The sequence below is a fragment of the Balaenoptera physalus genome (assembly GCF_965194825.1).
Source record: "Balaenoptera physalus genome assembly, chromosome: 9".
NCBI classification, from domain to species: Eukaryota; Metazoa; Chordata; class Mammalia; order Artiodactyla; family Balaenopteridae; genus Balaenoptera; species Balaenoptera physalus.
This window is the reverse complement of record NC_138888.1, coordinates 1,464,402-1,483,261: the sequence shown is the minus strand read 5'-3', so window position 1 is coordinate 1,483,261 and position 18,860 is coordinate 1,464,402. Positions and strand designations below refer to the sequence as shown.

Sequence of the window (18,860 nt, the reverse complement as noted above, 5' to 3'; positions counted from 1 at the left end):
GAATAAGTGAATGAAAGAATGAGTGAATGAATTAATGAGTGAGAGAATGAGCAAATGAATGAGGGAATGAATGAATGAGTGAACGAATGAATGAGCGAATGAATGAAAGAATGAGTGAATGAATTAATGAGAGAATGAGCGAACGAATGAGGGAATGAATGAGTGAGTGGCTGTCTCTCTGGGGGAGAACTTGGGGCAGCAGCTGTGTTTGACTTAAACGCCTCAGCTTCAGACTCGAGGCTCTAAAACACCATCGCCATGTTCGTGTCATAGGTTCGGGTTCTCTATTCCACTGAAATGTAGGGAACTCTTTCCTGAAATCTGAGAACGCGCAGGCTCTAAAGTGGAGAAGTTGCCCTTAAAGCAGGTGTGTTTATAACCGTGTCCCCCGTGCCCCCACCTTCCCCCCATGGTACGAGGTCACTTACTCTCTCACACCCCCTAGACCCGCCCACGCCCCAGACGCCCTCGCGGTTCTAACCCACCTCACCCCCAGTGTACGAGCCTGGGCCTCGCGTCACGCAAACACACTTACTTGGAAGCTACGTTCATTTTCCGGTGGCTCATTATTTAGAAGGTTCTTGCTCTGGGGAATCTTGCAGCTGCCGGATTATGTAATTCAGCGGTGTTTTCCTTAATGTTAACCCATACCATGTGTTAGTCCATATTCTAATCAGATATCAATATCACAGTGGGGAAATTCATCCGTATTAAGAGTGTTTTAACCCATTTCTTACATGTTTTCATTTTGTCCCCGCTTTTCCTCTGGCTTAAACCCATGCATTTATTAAGCAGAAGATGGATCGCATCTTTAATCCGTTTGCACTTGACCTACTTTTTCTACTGCAGGAGTCGCTTGACCTCCAGGCAGACACTGCACATGCACCCCCTTAGCTTCCTTCTGCCCCTCCCCCCACCCCCCACGCACCTGTGCAGACAGCCCTGCTTCGTGAAAGCAAAGGAGACGGGCCCTGGGACCCTGAGGTCGTTGTTCTAATAGTGTCGTTCAAGGTGTAATTGATTTCTTTCTAAATTTGACAAAGTGCCTTTTATCTGAACTAGTTTGAAGACCCTCAACCAAGTTCTTTACTGAACACTAAATTCTTTAGAATAGGACTATTTTATTTTCCCTCCAGGGCTTTGTTTAGCAAAGAATCCAGCTCTGTTAAAAGCTCATTTTCCTCTGTACACTGTCTCCCCTGGAATTTAATTGCTGTTAAAACTGGGGAGGGGGAGAAACATGCAGAAAGTGTGAATTCCCTCATTTCTGAGAAAGAACAGTTCCATTGTTTGTTCCACACCATTAAATTATTGAGAATTATGGTCAAATTCCAAGCGCCTGAATGCTCAGCCTTTTTTAAAAATAAAAAATAGAGAGGCTGCCTCTCTACATTTAGAGAAAATGATAATTACGATGTCCTTCCCTAAGTCATCTGCATTTCCTCACTTAGGGTTTCAGGAAATACAAATAGACCACCTCTTAAACACAAAAATTAGCAGGATGCAGGTTATTTCAGGTTTTCATCTAAAATAGAAGGGAGCTGCTTCTGGGCGGGCTCCTGTGTGCACTGGGCCTGCGAAGGTCCCGAGATGTTTCATGGTCAAGTTTTCTCCCCTGGTGGCCTCTGTCTCTGTCTCTGTCTCTCTCTCTTTCTTTCTCTTGCACAAAACTGCTGTGTTCCAGGCCAGCTGCAAGTCATAAGAACAAGTCTACGAAAACTCAAATGCTTGTGAGGAGAGGAATGAGGTAAGGCAGTGACTTTGTAAGAGGAGCAGTGTTTCACACGGATGGAGTTCCCCAGGTGCGGAGCTCTGGGCGCTCCTGTCTCCTGGGAGCCTGGGGTGTGCCATCGTGTGGCTGGATAGTTAATTCTCATGAATCAGTTTCGGGGAAAGAGAAGAAAGGGGTTGAAACCCCTCAGTGACAGAATTCAATCAAATGTGCTTATGGGCTTGTTCTACCCACTTTTATGTAAAAGAACATTTGTTGTTGTTGCGACATCTTGGAAAGGTAATGATCTGTTTTCACTTGCCTCTTGGTTAAAATAAGCACAGATCATTTTAGCAAGTGAACTTCTTCTCAGGAAAAATGAGAGCCTGCAGAGTCTCTCTCCTGTGTCCCGGGGCCCCACTGAACAAAGAACCGTCCCCCTCCAGGCGCTGATCACCTGCCTCCTGGCTGGAGTCTTTCTCCAGAAATCCGGGAAATGGCCAGGGACCTCAGCTCTCAACCCCACACGCCGAGAGATTGTCCCTCACACCCTCCCTGCCACAGTGCACTCGCAGCCCTTCCTCCCCAGGACCCCAGGTGGGGCTGTGAGGACCCCGCCTGGACCCCAGGAGCAATGTGGCTCTCTGGACAGCCGTCCCCCCCATGGGGCCTTCCTTCCCCCGTGGCTTCATCTCAGCCTCAGCTTCGGTAGGTCTTTACACGTCGCCAACGAGGACACTCAGAGATGCAAGGGGAGAGTTTGGGTATCTTTTTAAGGAACGAAGCACCCTGAGTTTGAGAATTTCCTTTCTTTATCTTCCTGATAAGGGAACAAGTTGATGAGGTCCCTGCAATTTTGCTGAAGTCCATTGCCACTCTTCCTCCAGCTCAGACTGGGCCAGGAGAGGGGTTGCTGTGAGTAGAGCTGTCTCTACCCCTGTAAATATTACCGGGGCAAACATGCCAAACAAACCTGTTCAAATATACACAGAGCCCAGGGCTCCACACACTGCTGTGGAGTATTGAGTAGTAACCACAGCTTGGGGTTTTCTCTCTTTCCTTTAATAAATCGCTAGGGCGCCATAAATCAGAGCAAACGCCTGTGAAGGGCAGGTGACATTCCAGTGGCCAAAGGCTCGTGATGGCTCCACTTCCCAGAGCTTGAAGCTTTATTGGATTCATCTTCGTGTTTGTTGTTTCGTCTGGGGTGAGGAGGACTACACAGGACAGAGGGTGGGACGCATGGGGGTTTGGGAAGCCCGGCGGGTGGGCAGGGAGCGCCATCAGTGTTCCAAGGAGGGCAGGTGTGGGAGCAGGTGGCCGGATCTAAGCCGCATTGGGAGATGCTGTGAGCTCTGAAGCCCTGTGCCCGGGTCGTCAGAGGGGCCAAGGAGAGGATGGGGACCCCAGAGCGGTCAACGGGGGCTGCGTGGAGGGGCCCCTGGGGCAGGGGCTCTGTGCTTGCACCACCCCGGCAGCCCTGGGTCCTGGGACGAAGGTGAGATTGTGTGGAGCTGTCCAATAGGGAGAGACTGCCCCCCAATTCCAGGCCGACAGGGCGCTCCTGACGCCCGCGACTTCCAAGGTGATGGTAAAACCTGGTGAATGCAGGAGTCAACCAGGCACTGAATTCCCAAACTCAAAGAAAAGCATTGCTCTTCAGACTATTAAAGGTACACAGAACATGTGCACCCCCGTGCAGACCTGGACGGTGTCCCGGGCCAGTGGTGGAGCCTTCAGGGGTTCAGCTACCAAATGCCGAGCAGAGCAGAGAAGTTACCAGTTATCCAGATGTGTGAAACTGATGGAGGTTGGAGTTTTCAGAGCTTCCCACCATGTGTCTGGGACGTCCCCTGGCACGAAGTGGCCTTAGATAGCCTTATGCTTTCCATCGAACACTCTTTGAGATGTCTGGCTTCTTTTTTCTTTGCTCCTCCAAGTTTTTGAGAGTCGACCAAGACAAGGACAAAGACTGCGGCTTGGCCTGCGGGGGTCCCGCCCAGAAACCCCTCTGCGCCTCGGACGGGAGGACCTTCCTGTCTCGCTGTGAATTTCAGCGCGCCAAGTGCAAAGACCCCCGGCTAGAGATTGCTTACCGCGGAAACTGCAAAGGTAAGTTGCTTTCCATCATTTGTTCAAGAATCAGTCACTGAAATGTATGCCCATGTGCTTTATTTTCATTTGGCTAAGGTTTTCTATGTAAAATGTCAAGGGTTTATGTTCAGAGCACGTAGAGTCATTTCTGAATCTTTTTTTTTTTTCTTGTTGAATGCTCTCTTTTCTTAGAATGTTTTATGACATCATGACACAAATTTATCCAAGGGTTTCACAGAATGTTTCCAAAGTCTCCTAAAATTATTCTCACCAAAGGTTTTTTTATTGGTTCTTCCAACTCTTTCTCATTTCACCTTTTAGCCTGTGGGGAGTGTATAATAGCACCTGTGCCATTTTCAGTGATATTTTTTGGGGGGCGTGCTGATTTCACACTTGTAATTTTCAATTTTCCTGATCTAAGAAGCAGATTTGGAGTTAACAAGCTCACTTAGAGCAAAACATTGAAATGCTTCCCACGTTAATGAAGGGTTTGACTCAGCAAAACATGCTGATGTTTCAAGCACAAATGGAGTCAATTTCAGAAAGAGATTTAACCTTCTTTTTCTTATTATCTAGGAAAAAAGACCACACAGGCTAAAACACCCTTGAGACTGTGTTCTGCTGTGTTCAGCTGTTAGCGCCAACAATCTGCCCAAAGAAATGCTACTGTCTCGACTCCGTGCTTGGCCAGGTTTTGAGTAATTGCTCTTCCTTTCATAATGCGACACATCCTAGGTGAACAGGTTGGAGCCACTGCTCTACGTGACAAAGACAGAGTTTTGCCTGTCCTTGGACGTGGGCCCCACTCCCGCTGACACCCCGCGGGACACTCTGCCCACAGGCGTCGGGGCAGCCCAGCACTCACCTTCCACGTGCGTCTGATTTGTGTGCCCTAAACACGTCCCTCGGGAGAAAAGTTTGGATGTAACTTTATGCCTTGATTGTTGTTACACACCTCAGGTATCTGTGCTGAGAAATGAGAAGTGACCTAAGAATAAATTCAAATATCCGGTGATCTACCTTTCAGAGACCCTTCTAGAAACAATGGCCTGTGCTGACTTAGCTTGTGAGAACAGGTGCTGTGGAGGTGGCAGTAAAGTTTGAGTTTTACGATCCTCTTTGGTGCCTTGTTCCTTTAGAGAACCCACATCAAATGTCCTTTAGGAGGATAATTCCCATCAAACACTCTGTCGGAGGACGATGAGGAAGCCGCCATATTAAGCCTCTGCGTTGGCCATAGTCTCCGTGGGCGTCTGTGGTGGATTCATTAGACAGAGGCCAGAGGCCGTCCATCTGTCTGGGTGGACGTTGACACCGGAGGCCTCTGTGTCCCACAGTTGAGGTCGCTCTCCCGAGCCTCCCACGTCGAGCTCTGCAGAGTCCATGGTGGGTGGCTTTTGCACAGGGAGGGTACATTGGAATTAAGCACAGACGGCCTTCTGGTGATGTCATTGTTAGCTTACTTGTGTTTGGATCCAGCCTAATTTTTTTCTGGGTAATTCCCTTGGTTGGGATTCTCACACCTCACCGAAGAAATTTCATACCATAAATTTGTGGCACAAAAAATGTGATAAGGGACGGGACTTCCCTGGCGGTCCAGTGGTTGGGACTTCGCCTTCCAATGCAGGGGGTGCAGGTTCCATCCCTGGCCGGGGAGCTGGGGTCCCACATGCCTCGTGGCCAAAAAACCAAGGCATAGGCCAGAAGCAATATTGTAACAAATTCAATAAAAGCCTTTAGAAATGGTCCACATCAAAAAATAAAAATCTTTAAAAAATGTGATAAGGAAGAAGTAGGTAAAAACAAAACTTATTTCCTAAAAACAAGTTTAATTTAAATCAAAAGGATTAAAATAGAAAGAATGCGAAGATACCTGTCAACTTCGAGGTCAGGTTTATCTGGTGCTTTGGTTGCCAAGGGTAGCAAACATTAAAGTTACTTTAAAGAGACATTGTTAGTTGTACAACGTAGTTTGAAATAACTGGGCATCAGGTACCTCTGATGCTGTAGATTTGGGGGAGTTGGAGCTCTGAAGCGTCTGCTTCCAGCCCGCATCCTGTGGGTGAGCTGAGTCTGGTCCATGGTGGGGCTGCCCGGAGAAGGGCTTCCCCTTCTGCAGTGTTTTCCCACAGACGCAGCGTTTCCCTGGAGCCGAGCTCTGAGCGGAGCAGAACCTCCTCAGACAGGATGGGCTCCTTCATTCCGGCTCATTTACTTTGCCGGTCGTTTCCCTACCCTGTCGCCCTGTGTCCAGCATTTAACACCCCCCAGCCTGCCCCGGGACCACGTGGCAGGAAGGGTTCAGGGTGAATGGGAGGGGACCCTGGTGCTGATGGACCAGAGACAGGTGTCCTGGCTGCCCCGGGCAGGTGCTGCTGTGGCATCCCTGTGTCCCCAAGGGCACAACCACTGCCAGTTCCGCACCACACCCAGGTCGAGAGCTTTCTGCTGTGAAGGTGAGAGCGGGAGAAGGAGATTGAAATGGCACTTCCACTGCATGGGATACGAATATTCATCCGCATTTGCTCTAAATTATTCCTGGTTTTGAAGTTGGCTGGTATATCGTAGTATCAGCTTGGCAAGTGTGAAGCTGCATAGTTTGAGGGCATTTCCACATATTTGGTTGGTGACAGTTCCACAGGCCGGTCTCTTTGGGATGTACTAGTTTGGAAACGATTGAAATATTTCAGTATTTAATTAAGTTGGATTAAAATTTTTTTTGTGCATTTCATATTATGCTCTAACTATTGACCTTGAACAGAAGTGCACTGGTTTACACTGATGGATTTTTCTCATATTTTCTTAGAAATTTGTGGAGTTTGTGTTTTTAGAACTCAGCAAGCACATTAATATTTTTCTTTTGATCTGAGACCATTGGGCCTGTCTTTCTTTTCAAGAAAAATCTCTGGCATTGAATAAAAAAGCCAAAAACAAAAAACAAAAAAAAGAAGAAGACGGAGAAGAAGAAGACGAAGAAACGTCAAGATGCCGGTAGTTCTTGGAACTATTTTGAGATTTCTGGAAACAGAATTATAAAAGATATCTGACAGAAACAACTTCCTGGAGATTTCCGAGACCCGGGGCTTTTTAGTGAACAACGAATAAGGAAAGGAACATTGTTACAAAGTGCTTCCTGATACTCGATGTCCCCTTTCTCATTCGCTGCCCGAGTCTCATGGCCACTGCCCTGATCGTCATTGCAGAGCGACCCCCTGGCAGTGTTGGGGTCTCCGTGGGTCACAGCATGGCCGGCATACGAGCGCGCAGGGGTCCACGATGTCGAGGAGACAGACCCCTGTCCCACGACAGGGGTTATTATTAATATCGCGGTTATGGCGAGTTTCCAGAGCCCTTGTTCTCTCCCTGCGAAAACCCTGGGCTTTCACTCTGGCCACATCGTGACCCTTGGCCTAGAAACCTCAGTGTGACTTGCGGGCCCTCTGTCCCTGCTGGGCTGCTGTGACCAGGCGTTACCTTAGCGCTCTCTGGGCAGGCCTGGCCCTCAGGACCGTGTGACCGTCCTCTTCCCTGTGTGTGACCCAGGCCACTTGCAGGGGGCATCCCGCTGACCTGGGCTCGGTGTGCACTCCGCTGAGTCCTGCAGGGAGAGAGCTCAGGCTCCCAGCACTGCACTTCTGGAAATTCCGAGGAAGGCGTAAACCACACATGTGGTCAGCAGGGCTGTTGCCCCTGAAAGTACCGAGGTTTTCAAGCAGAATTTCTGCGAGGCCCGAGGGTGCTTGTCACCCCCAGTCGGTACAGTACCGCCCTCTCTGAAGTGCTCTGTGTACTTTGATTTTATTCAAACACATGATGTACAAGCTAACAGCGGTGGTGCCCGCAGCCCAGCAGCAGTACCTCTGATGCTAGTGGCGTGGCCAGGCAGGCAGCCGGCTGTGGATCTCCATGTGGGGCGGAGATGGGGGCGGGAGGGCGAGGTCCTGGCCGCTGCACCTCGCGAGCTCCCAGGGGCCGGGGGACCGTGGAACCAGCGCGAAGGGGCCAGGCCATGAGGGCTCCACCCGCCTTCTCGCCTCTGAAACAGGGCGGTCGGGTCAGGTGAACACGAGGAATTCTTTCCCTCCGAAGAGTCTTCTGATCATAAAGGTGTGCGCCTCCCAGGCCTTTACACTTGGAGAGCCAGGAAGTGGGCTGGAAGCTTCATCCTGGCCATTTTCCTCAGGCTTCGGATGACACTGCCTTTGAGGAAGGCAGAGCATCTGGCCGTTCCCACGTAGCTCCACCTGCAGGCTTTGTTAACCCACAGCGGCGCCGAGGACCAGGGTGCAGTTTGGCTGCTGGAAATCAGTTAACCTGCCATCATTTTCTTCAATGACACAGGTATTTCCATGAGAGGAGTCTGCGCAGGGTGTGTGGCACGTGTGCATAGGTACACGTGTGTGTGTGTGTGTGGGCACGTGCCTGCGTGTATGGGTGTGTATGTGTGTCTCGTGCGTGTACATATGTACACGTGCGCGCGTCTTCCGCCCGGTCCTCTCGGGGGTCTGTGTCCCTGCTTCCTGCTGTGTCTCATCAGACTCCTTTCGCCCACAAGCAGGCTCGGAAATGCCCTTTACGTGTGTGGTTCCAGGACGTCTTAATCTTGCTGGCGCTTGTGCCTTGCAGAAACCCTACCCCGGTCCTGTTGACCGTAACTCCTTCATGCTGTTCTAACGGGTCCGATGTTAGAAGCGCCCTCGTTATAGACTGAAGCAGACACAATGACAGGTAGCGCCATTGCTCTCACGTTCAAGCCAGGCTCAGGAACACAGCAGAACTTTTTGAAATGTTCGTGAAAAAGATCTTTTCTCTGTTTGCTTCAGCAACCCTGTATCCTCCAAGGTTAGTTCATCAGAGGCGCCGGGACAGGCACAACGCGGCCTCAGTCAGTCTGCCCCGCGAAGGTCTGTAGCCAAACTTCATACCAAAGGACCCTGGGGTCACTTGCACGGGGACCTAGGGTGACGCGTTGATGGCTGTGGTGATCGGTCATCAGAGAGCTGCTTCTGATCAGTTGTTTCCTGGATGAATGTTGTAAGAAACGTTGGAATACTTTTATATATTCTTGCAGGCGTTTGCACTTTATCTTACTCTTTTTCCTTTAGGACTGGGCCACCGCAATTATGTACCCTGGCTTTTCCTGTTCTAATTTGTTTCTGTCTTTATGCGTTTACAATGGTAATACTTAAGATGAAAACTCAGTTTCTTTCTCCTCAGCTCTAAGATGCTCTCTCTGGTCAAGGGACGGTTTGGACACTTCCTGTGGCTCTGCCCGAGCTGGGCGGCTGCACGTGGGTGGGGAGCCTTCCTTGGAGTCCTGTTGGCCCTTTATCACAGCACAGCCCTCTGTATCATTTATGACAAAGAACATTGCAGCACAGAATTCTTCACTTTCCTCGGAGGCTGGCCTTCAAAATTACGGGTGGGTAAAATATTCCAACTTATGAAACACAGGGTCTGCCTTCTTTCGATGCCAATAAAATTAAAGGCCTGTCACCCTCGGGCTGTTGTTTCTGCGGCCACTACCAAGCGAGAGCTGGCTTCCTCATCAGCTTTGTTTGTTCTGACCCCAGCCTTGTCTGAGCAGCCCCTGTGCTGGCCACGGGGACCCAGCGGTGAGAACTGTGTCCCCAGAGAGTTGACACCACCATGCTCAAAACCATCACCATGTAGTCGCCCTGCTAGGTCCAGGGTCAGTAGGTCTATTGACCTGAAAAATACCCAGTGTAGCCTTTCATTGTACATTTCATAAATGGGACTCTAAAATAATCCCATATCCCCAAGGGTTTCTGCCTCAGTAAGGAGCTTGCTGAGCGGCTCTGTCTCTGGGGTGAGGACTTACACAGGAAGAGTTAAAGGAAACGCGATCCGCTTTCTTCTGGGTAATGTTTCCATGTCATCCTGTGTGTGATGGACAGAGGACCTCACAAGAAGAGCTCCCGGGCTCGGGGGCGGTCAGGGTCAGGACCGCCTGTAAACATCAGTGCTCCATGACCTTGTTCTGGCTGAGCCTCCTCGGGTCCTTTTAACTGTTCTTCTCCAAAATTCTTCTGCATAAAATGTGCAGCAAATCTGTCTCTTCCAATAATTGCTTAAACCTGTTCTGAGTGATTTTAGCAAAGTAGGAAATGGTTTGCTTCCTGTTTAAATGAAAACCATCATTAGGAACAACCACTATAAAACATGGCCGTTTATTTCTAGTTTAGAGCAAGCAGTGCATCTTGATAGTTTCCGTGACTAACGTATCTTGATGCGTAGACACGTTTTGTGATCCCCTTGGAAAAGGAATGTCTTTTACTTTGCAGTCGAGAGAAAACAATTAACAACCAGGTAAATAAATTGCTTACAAAACTCATTATTACTAACAAAGAACTGATCCAAAAATTATTAAAAACCTGTTGTTTGCAATGCCTTGCTAAACACAGGGAAGAAATTATTTGTAAAGTCTCTGCTCTTTCAGATAACAAAAACTTTCTTAAAAATGTGATCAAATTTGCATCAAAGCAAAAGTCTTTCTTTGGTCTAGTAAAAAAGTGATTGAAGTCCTTGATTAGAAGGAGCTTAATGCTTTGATTTAATTAAAATATTATAATTTTCAGTTAAGCTGGATTTTCCTATGAGGTAAAAATTGATCATAGTTTAAAAATGACTATGAACCAAAAAGTTATGTGATACCACTTCATACCCACTAGGATGGCTATCACAATTAAACATGAAAAACACAGAAAATAGGTATTGGTGAGAATGTGGATACATTGGAACGCTTGTCCATTTTGGGGCAGGAATGTAAAATGGTTCATACACTGTGAAAAACAGTTTGGTGTTTTCTCTATAAATTGAACACAGAATTATCATAGGACCGAGAGATTCCCCTCCAGGTATATATAACCATAAGACTTGAAAACAGAGGTTCAAACAAAAGCTTGTACGTGAGTGCCCAGAACAGCATTACTCATAGTCACCAAAAGGTGGAAACAGCCCAAATGTCCATCAGCACCAGAGCAGAAACACACACTGCGGTGTGTCCGTACGATGGACATTCTTCAGCCCTGAGCAGGAATGAAATGCTGGCACAGGTAACGCCGTGGATGGACATTGAAAACACACTGTCACACACTTTGATTCCATTTATATGAAATGTCCAGAATAGGCAAATCCATAGGGACGGAGAGCATAGTGCTGGCGCCGGGGGAGGGAGGGCTTCTCAGTGGGCATCGGCTTCCCTGTGGAGATGAGAATGCCCTGGAACCACGTAGAAGTGGTGGTTACACAACATTTCGGATGCGCTAAACACCACTGAATTGTACACTTTAAAATGGTTAAAATGACGAATTTTAAGTTTTGCGTAGTTGTCCCACAGTAAGGACAAATTATCGTGCTCATGTTTTGAGGATTTAATTCTCAAAACAGTTAAAAATGAAGTGTCCAGAGTAAAATCGCAACAAGGCCCCTGAAGAGTTAAGCACCTGCTTAAGTTTTAATCTCACCACAGGAAGCGTAAAGAGAGAAAATATAATTAGGGAAGAAATGTATCACCTGTAAATTCAGCTCCAAGACTGTTGAACCTTTCTGTTCTACTTAAAAGTGATGGACAAATTAGAAAAACTGAGAATAATATAATTCTGAGGCTGTGCTTAATATATTGACTTCTATAAAGAGTGGCATTTAATTTAGCCTCAGGGTGTACCTGTTAACCACATATGGTTTACAGCGATGTTAAGGGCGCAGGGGAGCGTTGCAGCCGCTCAGGATGAACCGTCCGGGACCTCGGCCGGGGGACACAGCACAAGGGGGCGTTAACGACAGTGCGCTGTACACGCAGAAACTTTCTGAAAGGGTCAGCCTCAGGTTAAGTGACCTAACCACCATAAAATAAAAAACAAAGTAGAAAGAACACTAGCGAGATGTTGCTAATTTGGGGCGAACTCCCTGGCGTGTTTCTGTATTTCCGTAGGATGGATGGGGCAGACTCTCTTCCGCCTCTTCTCAAGAGTGAAGGCCCTGCCCCTGACTAACGCTTTCCAGGATCGGGAGTAACAAACAGGCAGTTGGTGTGAGGCAAACAGCACTCCTGTCTAGTAGGCGGCTATAGACTTGCTCTCAGGGATGCTTGACATGGGCCCTGCAGTTCCTGCTGCAAAGTCTTCCTGGTTTCCTGTGGCTGACTCCTCAGCCACGTGCCAGATGTAAACCCGGAACTGAATGTGCCGTCCGTGTGAGGGGTTTGAGAGCTCTCCCGCCAGTGGCAAGTGCGGAGTCTTTTCCAGAAGCCTGGAGCCCGGAACGGGGCCCGTGGGTGGTTTGGGAAATGTATGCGTTTTTGGCGTGTTCCACAATAGTTCAAATGTTAGAAGTAATTTGTAGCCCCGTCTGTACCCTCGTGGAGACCTTGCAAGCTGAGAACTCATGTCACTTTTCCTTTTAGACAGTCAAACCACAGGTTATGCTAAAAAAATGAGGACAGAAGTCCAGCAGAGCAGTGATTTCTCCTCAGCTAAAACACAGGCTGCATTAAAACCACATGTTGCCGAGTGCTGGCAAAAATGCAGATCAAGACGTGAGGCCTGAGCCTGCCTGGACGTGTTCCCCGAAGCGCAGGCCCATCTTGCTAGAGGCGGCTTCCACGGAGTCCAAGATAAGGGTTTCCGGCAGCAGAGTCAGTGTTCAGACACGGACACTGCAGGACAGGCAGCCCCGAGCCTTGGAGCTCGTGCCCACATGGCATTTCTCTTGGTTGTAGCCAAGAGATTTTACTACCAAGCAATCAGAAAGTCACCATCTAAAACTGCTGGGCAGTGGACACGTTTGAAGCAGTATCTCAGTGTCCAGAGGGCCTTCCAGATCTAGACAACTTGTAATTTAAATCTGGAAACACTTAAGAAAAATGGGGAAAGCCATTCTTTTCAACTTATAAAATTCAAAGGAGCTACATCAGATGACGGTCTAAAGAAACAAGACATGTGCCTGGGGTGCTGCCTGAGGGCGTGAGGGTAGTGGTGGCAGCCCTGGGGACATGCTTCTCCACGGTGGATGCAGATTCTGCACAGCATATTTTCTTGGCCTGTGGTCGTGAGAAGAGGGGCCCTTATCGGGGGTTGGCCCACCCGTGTAACTCCTACCGGGTCCTGAGACGAGCACCAGGAGTGAACAGGCTCTGGTACTGGTTCAGGTGGAGCAGGCCAGTGGCTCCCAGGCCCTGCCTTCCCACCAGCGCAGGTCCGGCAGCTCCCGGGCCCTGCCTTCCCACTGTCGCAGGGCCGGCGGCTCCCGGGCCCTGCCTTCCCACCAGCGCAGGTCTCCATGGTGGGTCTTGGTGTCTGTTTCCTCATTCCTGCCATCCAGAGCTGGGTTAGATGTGCTTGACTGTTTCAGTCTTTTCCTTTTCTACTCGTTTATGGTGTCCCAGGGGATATCTTCCTAAGGATCGGTAGGAACGTCGTGCTTTGTATCAAATCATCACGGTGTAGTATTTTCATGTGAACATGTGGAAATTTGTGCTCACTTGGTGCGAGGACTGATAAAGAGATTTGACCCTTTAATCTGATTTATTGTCGGACTTTCCACTTGAGGTGAGAAGCGCGGGAGCCTGGTATCACTCTGACATCCTAAGAAACTCAGATGCAGAGGAAAGAGGCTGCCGGGTGGACCACAGATGGGACGGGTCCCCTGGGCTGCAGCCGAGGGCAGGAAGCCACGTGCCTCAAGGCTGCCTGCCCGCCCCGCCTCCCTCCAGGGCAGTGCCTTTGGGCTGAGTTTCACTGTGGCTCCTAGACCCGGTCCCCACTTGGCACGTGGCCTGGCCCCTGTGCTCCGATGGACCCCCTAGGATCCGAGAGTCTGTCTGTGACCGACGGGGCTACTGCCCGTCTTGCACTGTCTGGGAAGCAGAGTCGACACTTCACCACGGACAAGCCGAGTGGCCTTTTAGAGCCTCGGCTTCCTCGTTCACTGGACGTGGGCGAGCGTCCCTTCCCGCGCTTCCTGCCGAGACCTGGCCTCCCCACAGGGATCCCGCTCAGCGGCTGGGTGCCCGCCGGGCAGCCCCCCCCGCGCCAGGCCGCCCCGGCCCCCCACGCGGCACCTCTGCCGTGCATCCCGCAGCCTGACTGCCACCTTCGCCCTGTGCCTCCCTGCAGATGTGTCCAGGTGCGTGGCCGAGAGGAAGTACACCCAGGAGCAGGCCCGGAAGGAGCTGCAGCAGGTGTTCATCCCTGAGTGCAACGACGACGGCACCTACAGCCAGGTGTGCAGCCCGCGGAGGGGGCGGTGGGCCTCTCCCGGGGCGGGGGTCTTCCTTTCTGTCTCAGAGTGGTTCCTCCCGAGGGGGTCACTGTCGTAAACAGGGCGAGTCCCTCCCCGGCACAGGTGCCCCTGTCACGGCCGCGCTGTCCACCCTCACTGCTGGGAAATGGACGGCACAGCTTCCTCCAGGCCGGCTCACGGCTGAGCCTCCGGCTCCAGTTCAGCGTTAGTTGTGGAGGAGAACACGCCAAGGTCACTTCCAGCTTCTGGGGTCACCTCGTTAGTCAGTGGCAGCGTCTAATCACCCAATGCTCTACCTGGAGTGGGTCAATATTGTTATTGTCAATACTATGATTTCTTATTAAGGGAAACAAATTCCTGAAGTACTATGCTAACTGACATAGCTTTTGGTAGGAAAAACAAACCACACACAAGACAGGATCTGCTGTGAGCCATCCAATAATCATGTGAACTCTATGTGTTTTTACAACAATCATTTGACCTTTGAAAGACTCAGGAAGGGGAGAGAGAGAGAGAGAGAGAAGCTGGAGCCATGGGTGGTGTCCACGCTGGCTGGCTGGTGGTGGCGGGGAGCCGGGGCCGTGACGGGACATCCCGCCGGCAGCCGGACCGCAGTCTCCTGTCGATCCTGACTCCTTGGTGCCTGGGTTTCCCTCTTAAAAGATGCGGGCTCGGGCCCCATCGCAAGGATGAAGGATTAGATACTGAACAGTTACGGGCTGGCGCCCACCGGCGTTCACTGTAAACGCCTCTGGTCCCTTTCGTGCCTAAGCTCCCAGGTTCCAGAGCATTACAGGTTGTTTTCCGGGTGTTCAAACGCAAGGACTCAGGAAGCACCGGGCCTCCGGGACCTGCGTTGGAAATGAGGCTGGGCCGCAGGTGGTGGAGGGGGCCTCGCGGAGGGCGGGCGCCATGCGCACTGACTGCCCCGTCCCATCCCGTCCCTCCTGCAGGTCCAGTGCCACAGCTACACGGGGTACTGCTGGTGCGTCACACCCAACGGGAGGCCCATCAGCGGCACCGCCGTGGCCCACAAGACGCCCAGGTGTCCCGGTAGGTCCAGTTGAATTTACGAGGTGAAACTGCTACTGACATTATTGGCTGCTTTCTGATCATCTTACCGATGTTTGCTCATAACTGAAAAGAAATTCAGTTTAGGTGGAATTATGAGGAATGTTGGGAATGGATTTGAGTCACTGGACAAATCCCAAAGTATTATGAAAACTTTGTTTTTAAGAGAGCTTAGGAATGGAGGATCTGGGTCTGAACCACGGTAGGTTATGGCAATTCGGGACTCTTAATTTTTAGAAATAACCACAAGGACCGTGGTCATCAGTGGAAATGACCAAATGCTTTCATTGGCCGAGAAAAGCGAACATTTCTGTGTTTGTATGTATATGTTTGCAAAGAAAAAGTGGACCATTCGTCACAGATCCCTTTCCAGATGGTTTATGTGTGTTATTTTATTACTCATAAGAGGGCTTCATGTACTGAAGGTAATAATATTGGCAGGAGAATAATCTATAAAATGGTCTGTTTTCCATTAATATTTTACCAAAAATGTTATAAAAGATTCAGATCATTTTTATTTGAAAATGGTCTGCAGCTTGAGTTTTGATTAATTGGTGAGGGAGACCTATCAGACCATTTATGAAGAAATTTCATGATATTTGTGTCACAATTACTAGATTAAGCTTACTAGGGAAAAACATACTGTTATGTAACAATACAAAACATCTTCCTGAATTTTCATGTAAAATATTGAAACGTGTATTTACAGTTTACTTTTAGACCCCTTTTCTGTTTCAAGACCAGGCATCTTATAATTAGAAATTCTGTTCATGATTCAGACATTTATACCAGGAGCCAAGGCACAGGTCAGAACTCATAACTGCTTCAGAATGATGACGTACGTAATTAACAGTAACACAAAACCTTATATTTTAAGTGACTGGTCATCACTTAAAAGCCAGGGGATGTGCATAATGTGGAATTAAAATATACTTATTTTTAAAACTGGTTTGTCATCCAAGATCTAAATATTGCTGTAAATATATTTTTAGTGAACTTACAGTTGCACTTAATAATTCTTTTACAAACTCGTGGAGTAAATGAAAGAGAAAAAAATTAGCATAAGGAGTTGGCCTCTGTGTGTGTCCCTCACTCTGAAAGTTACTTGCAAATGCTTATTTCATTTCAACCAAGTAACAGCATTTTGAGTCAAGCCCAGCCTTATTTTACGAAGGAGACAGCAGAGGAGATACCTATTTCCGTGATTTTAGTGACACCTTTTGAGAAATTAAGTAGTGTCTGAAAGAACTTTCTTAGAAAACCATGAGCAAAGTTGGCTGGATTTCTTATAACTTCCCTGTAACAAACACTTCGTTTCTAGAATCAAACCACTGTACTGTTCACTCACATTATTTTTTCCAACCAGGTAGCAGCAATTTTTGCTGTATAGAAATGCTCCATTGTTTTCACTGCCCATGTGGATTTTTTTGTTTCAAGTGATGGGTTATGGAAGAAGGAGTATTCTTCCCTTTTGCTTAGAATCTGGTGTTTATTGCATGGAAAATGCCAGCGGGGGCGAGGAGGGCGTGTCTCTGAGGACACTTGTGATGTGGGCAGGGCAGGCTTCCTCCCAGACTGGAGACGGGGCTCCCTGTAGGAGTGCCTCCCTTTCCACCCCCGTGGCTTGGTTTTGCAGCTTGGCCAGAGTTATGGGAAAATTCTATGAATCCCCAGCTGTATTCATGCTTTTATTCTGCAGAGATATGGGTGGGGGAGAGCAGGTGCCTGTGCTCGGAACACGTGTGGAAACTGTGCGCTGCAGGGGGTTGTTGAGAGAACCTTGGTATTTAAGGGAGAGTGTTGGGAGGACTTAGTGCTTAGACACAGAGTTGATGATAGACTTTTGCACAATGTAACATAACCTCTTCCCGGATATTGACACATCCTCCCCAATCACTTGCAAGTGCGGTAATGAGCATCACTTTGTGAGAGATTGTGGTTAATAATGTGTATGTCAGCTGGTCAGTTTCCATCTGCAAACCCCTAGGGGCATCCTCCTCCCTTCCCTGGGACCCTGGCTGACACCTGCTGGGGCTGATAGCTTTGTCCACTCTCTGTAGAGCCTGGGAGTGATTTCCATCTAGTTTATTACAACTGGGTAAATGTCAGCAGTCAACAGTAGTCTTTGGCCCTGGAGTTCGCATGGAGCTTACCGTATAAGCACATTCTATAGAAATTTGAAAATCAGAAAAAGATATTAAAACTTAGCAATAAACAATAACGGTCACTTAGAATGCATGTGTGTGTTTATTATGAACTGGTGCAGACACACATTAAAACTTAGCAGTAAACAATAATGGTCACTTAGAATGCATGTGTTTATTATGAACTGGTGCAGACACACGTTGCAGCAGCCCCAGGGGAGGGCGGGGGACGTCCACTCACGGCTGATTTCAGTGGAACAGAGGGGGCCCCAGCATCCACGTCCCTCCGCCCACTCCTCCCAGAAAGACCTTCAAAGGGAAGGATTCTTTTATTTCACAGTCATGTGTTTTTAAGCCATTAACCAAATCACCAAATTCCTATGGATCAATAAGAATGGTATAATGAAGGCCATCTAGCAGAAACAGACAAAAGTCTTGAACAGGCAGCATTTTATAAATGAGGAAATCCTAGGGACCAGCGCACATAGGAAAAGGTGCTTGTGCTCATGGGTAGCAGGGAAATGCAAACCAGCCTCCCAGGGAGACTCCCTGACACCCAGGGGAGGGGTAGCAGCAGTGAACCCCGGGGGGCCCCGACGTGCCATCAGCTCGCCTCTGCAGACGGGGCACAGGACGAGCAGACAGGGGCCCGCTTTGTAGCGGGAGGCGTGTGAGAGAGTGTGCATGGCACGCTGGTAGTGATGACCAGATCCTGGAAGCCAGCGAGTGTCCACTGGTGTCGGAGGGAGAGATCACGTGCTTGCCTGGCCCTCGGGTAGGACATGAACGGCGAGAACACAGGAGCTGCTGCAGCGAAACGCGGCTCTAGTGAGTGTGTCCGGGTGAGGGGGCCGGAGCCCGGAACACCGCAGCTCATTTAAAATTCAAAAACCAGACAAAACTCAGCTTCAGTGGTCAGACTCTAAGGACAGCGGTGAGGTGTGGAAGGGGGGAGAACTCTGAGATGGGAAAGAGGGCTGGGCCTGGGGGCCCCTCCCCCTGCCAGGACACTGTTTCCCTGGACCTATGGTGATAAGTCACTGAGCTGTGCGTTTGTGTTGACGCACTTCATGTGTGAGGGTGATGTTTCACAGATTCAGAAAGTTAAAGATGCAAAGCCCACGGAAGGGGTAACACACTGATTTAAATTCTCCCCGAGGTCATAAGTTACCTGACATCCTTTCCCGAGGATTTTGACAGAGGGAAGGTGCTGGATGTCTAGGAAGCGGCAGAAGGGGAGGTGGGGTCAGGACGGCCCCTTCCCTGCAGGGGAGGGATGGCAGGAAAGAGACTGCAGGAGGGTTTGGGGAACCCCAGTGTCAGGGCCAGCCTCTGCCAGGGGATGCGCAGGACGAGTGGGGAGAGCAGGCCGGGAGCCCACGTCATGGCGACAGTGGCCGGGCTCACACTCACGGGGCTGTCGTGTGTCAGTGTCACGCCCCGAGGTAGAAGTGGTTTTACCTTCCATTTACAGGTGAGAGCCTGACCCGAGGCCCCTGCGCATGTAAGTGACGGGGCTGGGATTTCAATCTATGCTTTTGTCTCCATTGCCCACATTTTCTGCCAGATACCATAAT

At 49.4% G+C, this 18,860-nt stretch overlaps 1 protein-coding gene across 5 annotated transcripts in view; it reads left to right on the top strand.

The window, feature by feature from the left end:
* The window catches only part of SMOC2 (SPARC related modular calcium binding 2), a 156,994-nt gene that overhangs the window by 42,312 nt on the left and 95,822 nt on the right, over positions 1–18,860 (top strand). For 3 of the 5 annotated variants that reach the window (XM_082475831.1, XM_082475834.1, XM_082475830.1), the window contains exons 2-4: positions 3,652–3,823; positions 13,942–14,048; positions 15,022–15,121. In XM_082475831.1, the coding sequence (XP_082331957.1) occupies positions 3,652–3,823; positions 13,942–14,048; positions 15,022–15,121 (379 nt within the window). The remainder of the gene's footprint in view (positions 1–3,651; positions 3,824–13,941; positions 14,049–15,021; positions 15,122–18,860) is intronic. The other 2 variants (XM_082475833.1, XM_082475832.1) reach the window with 1 other exon arrangement.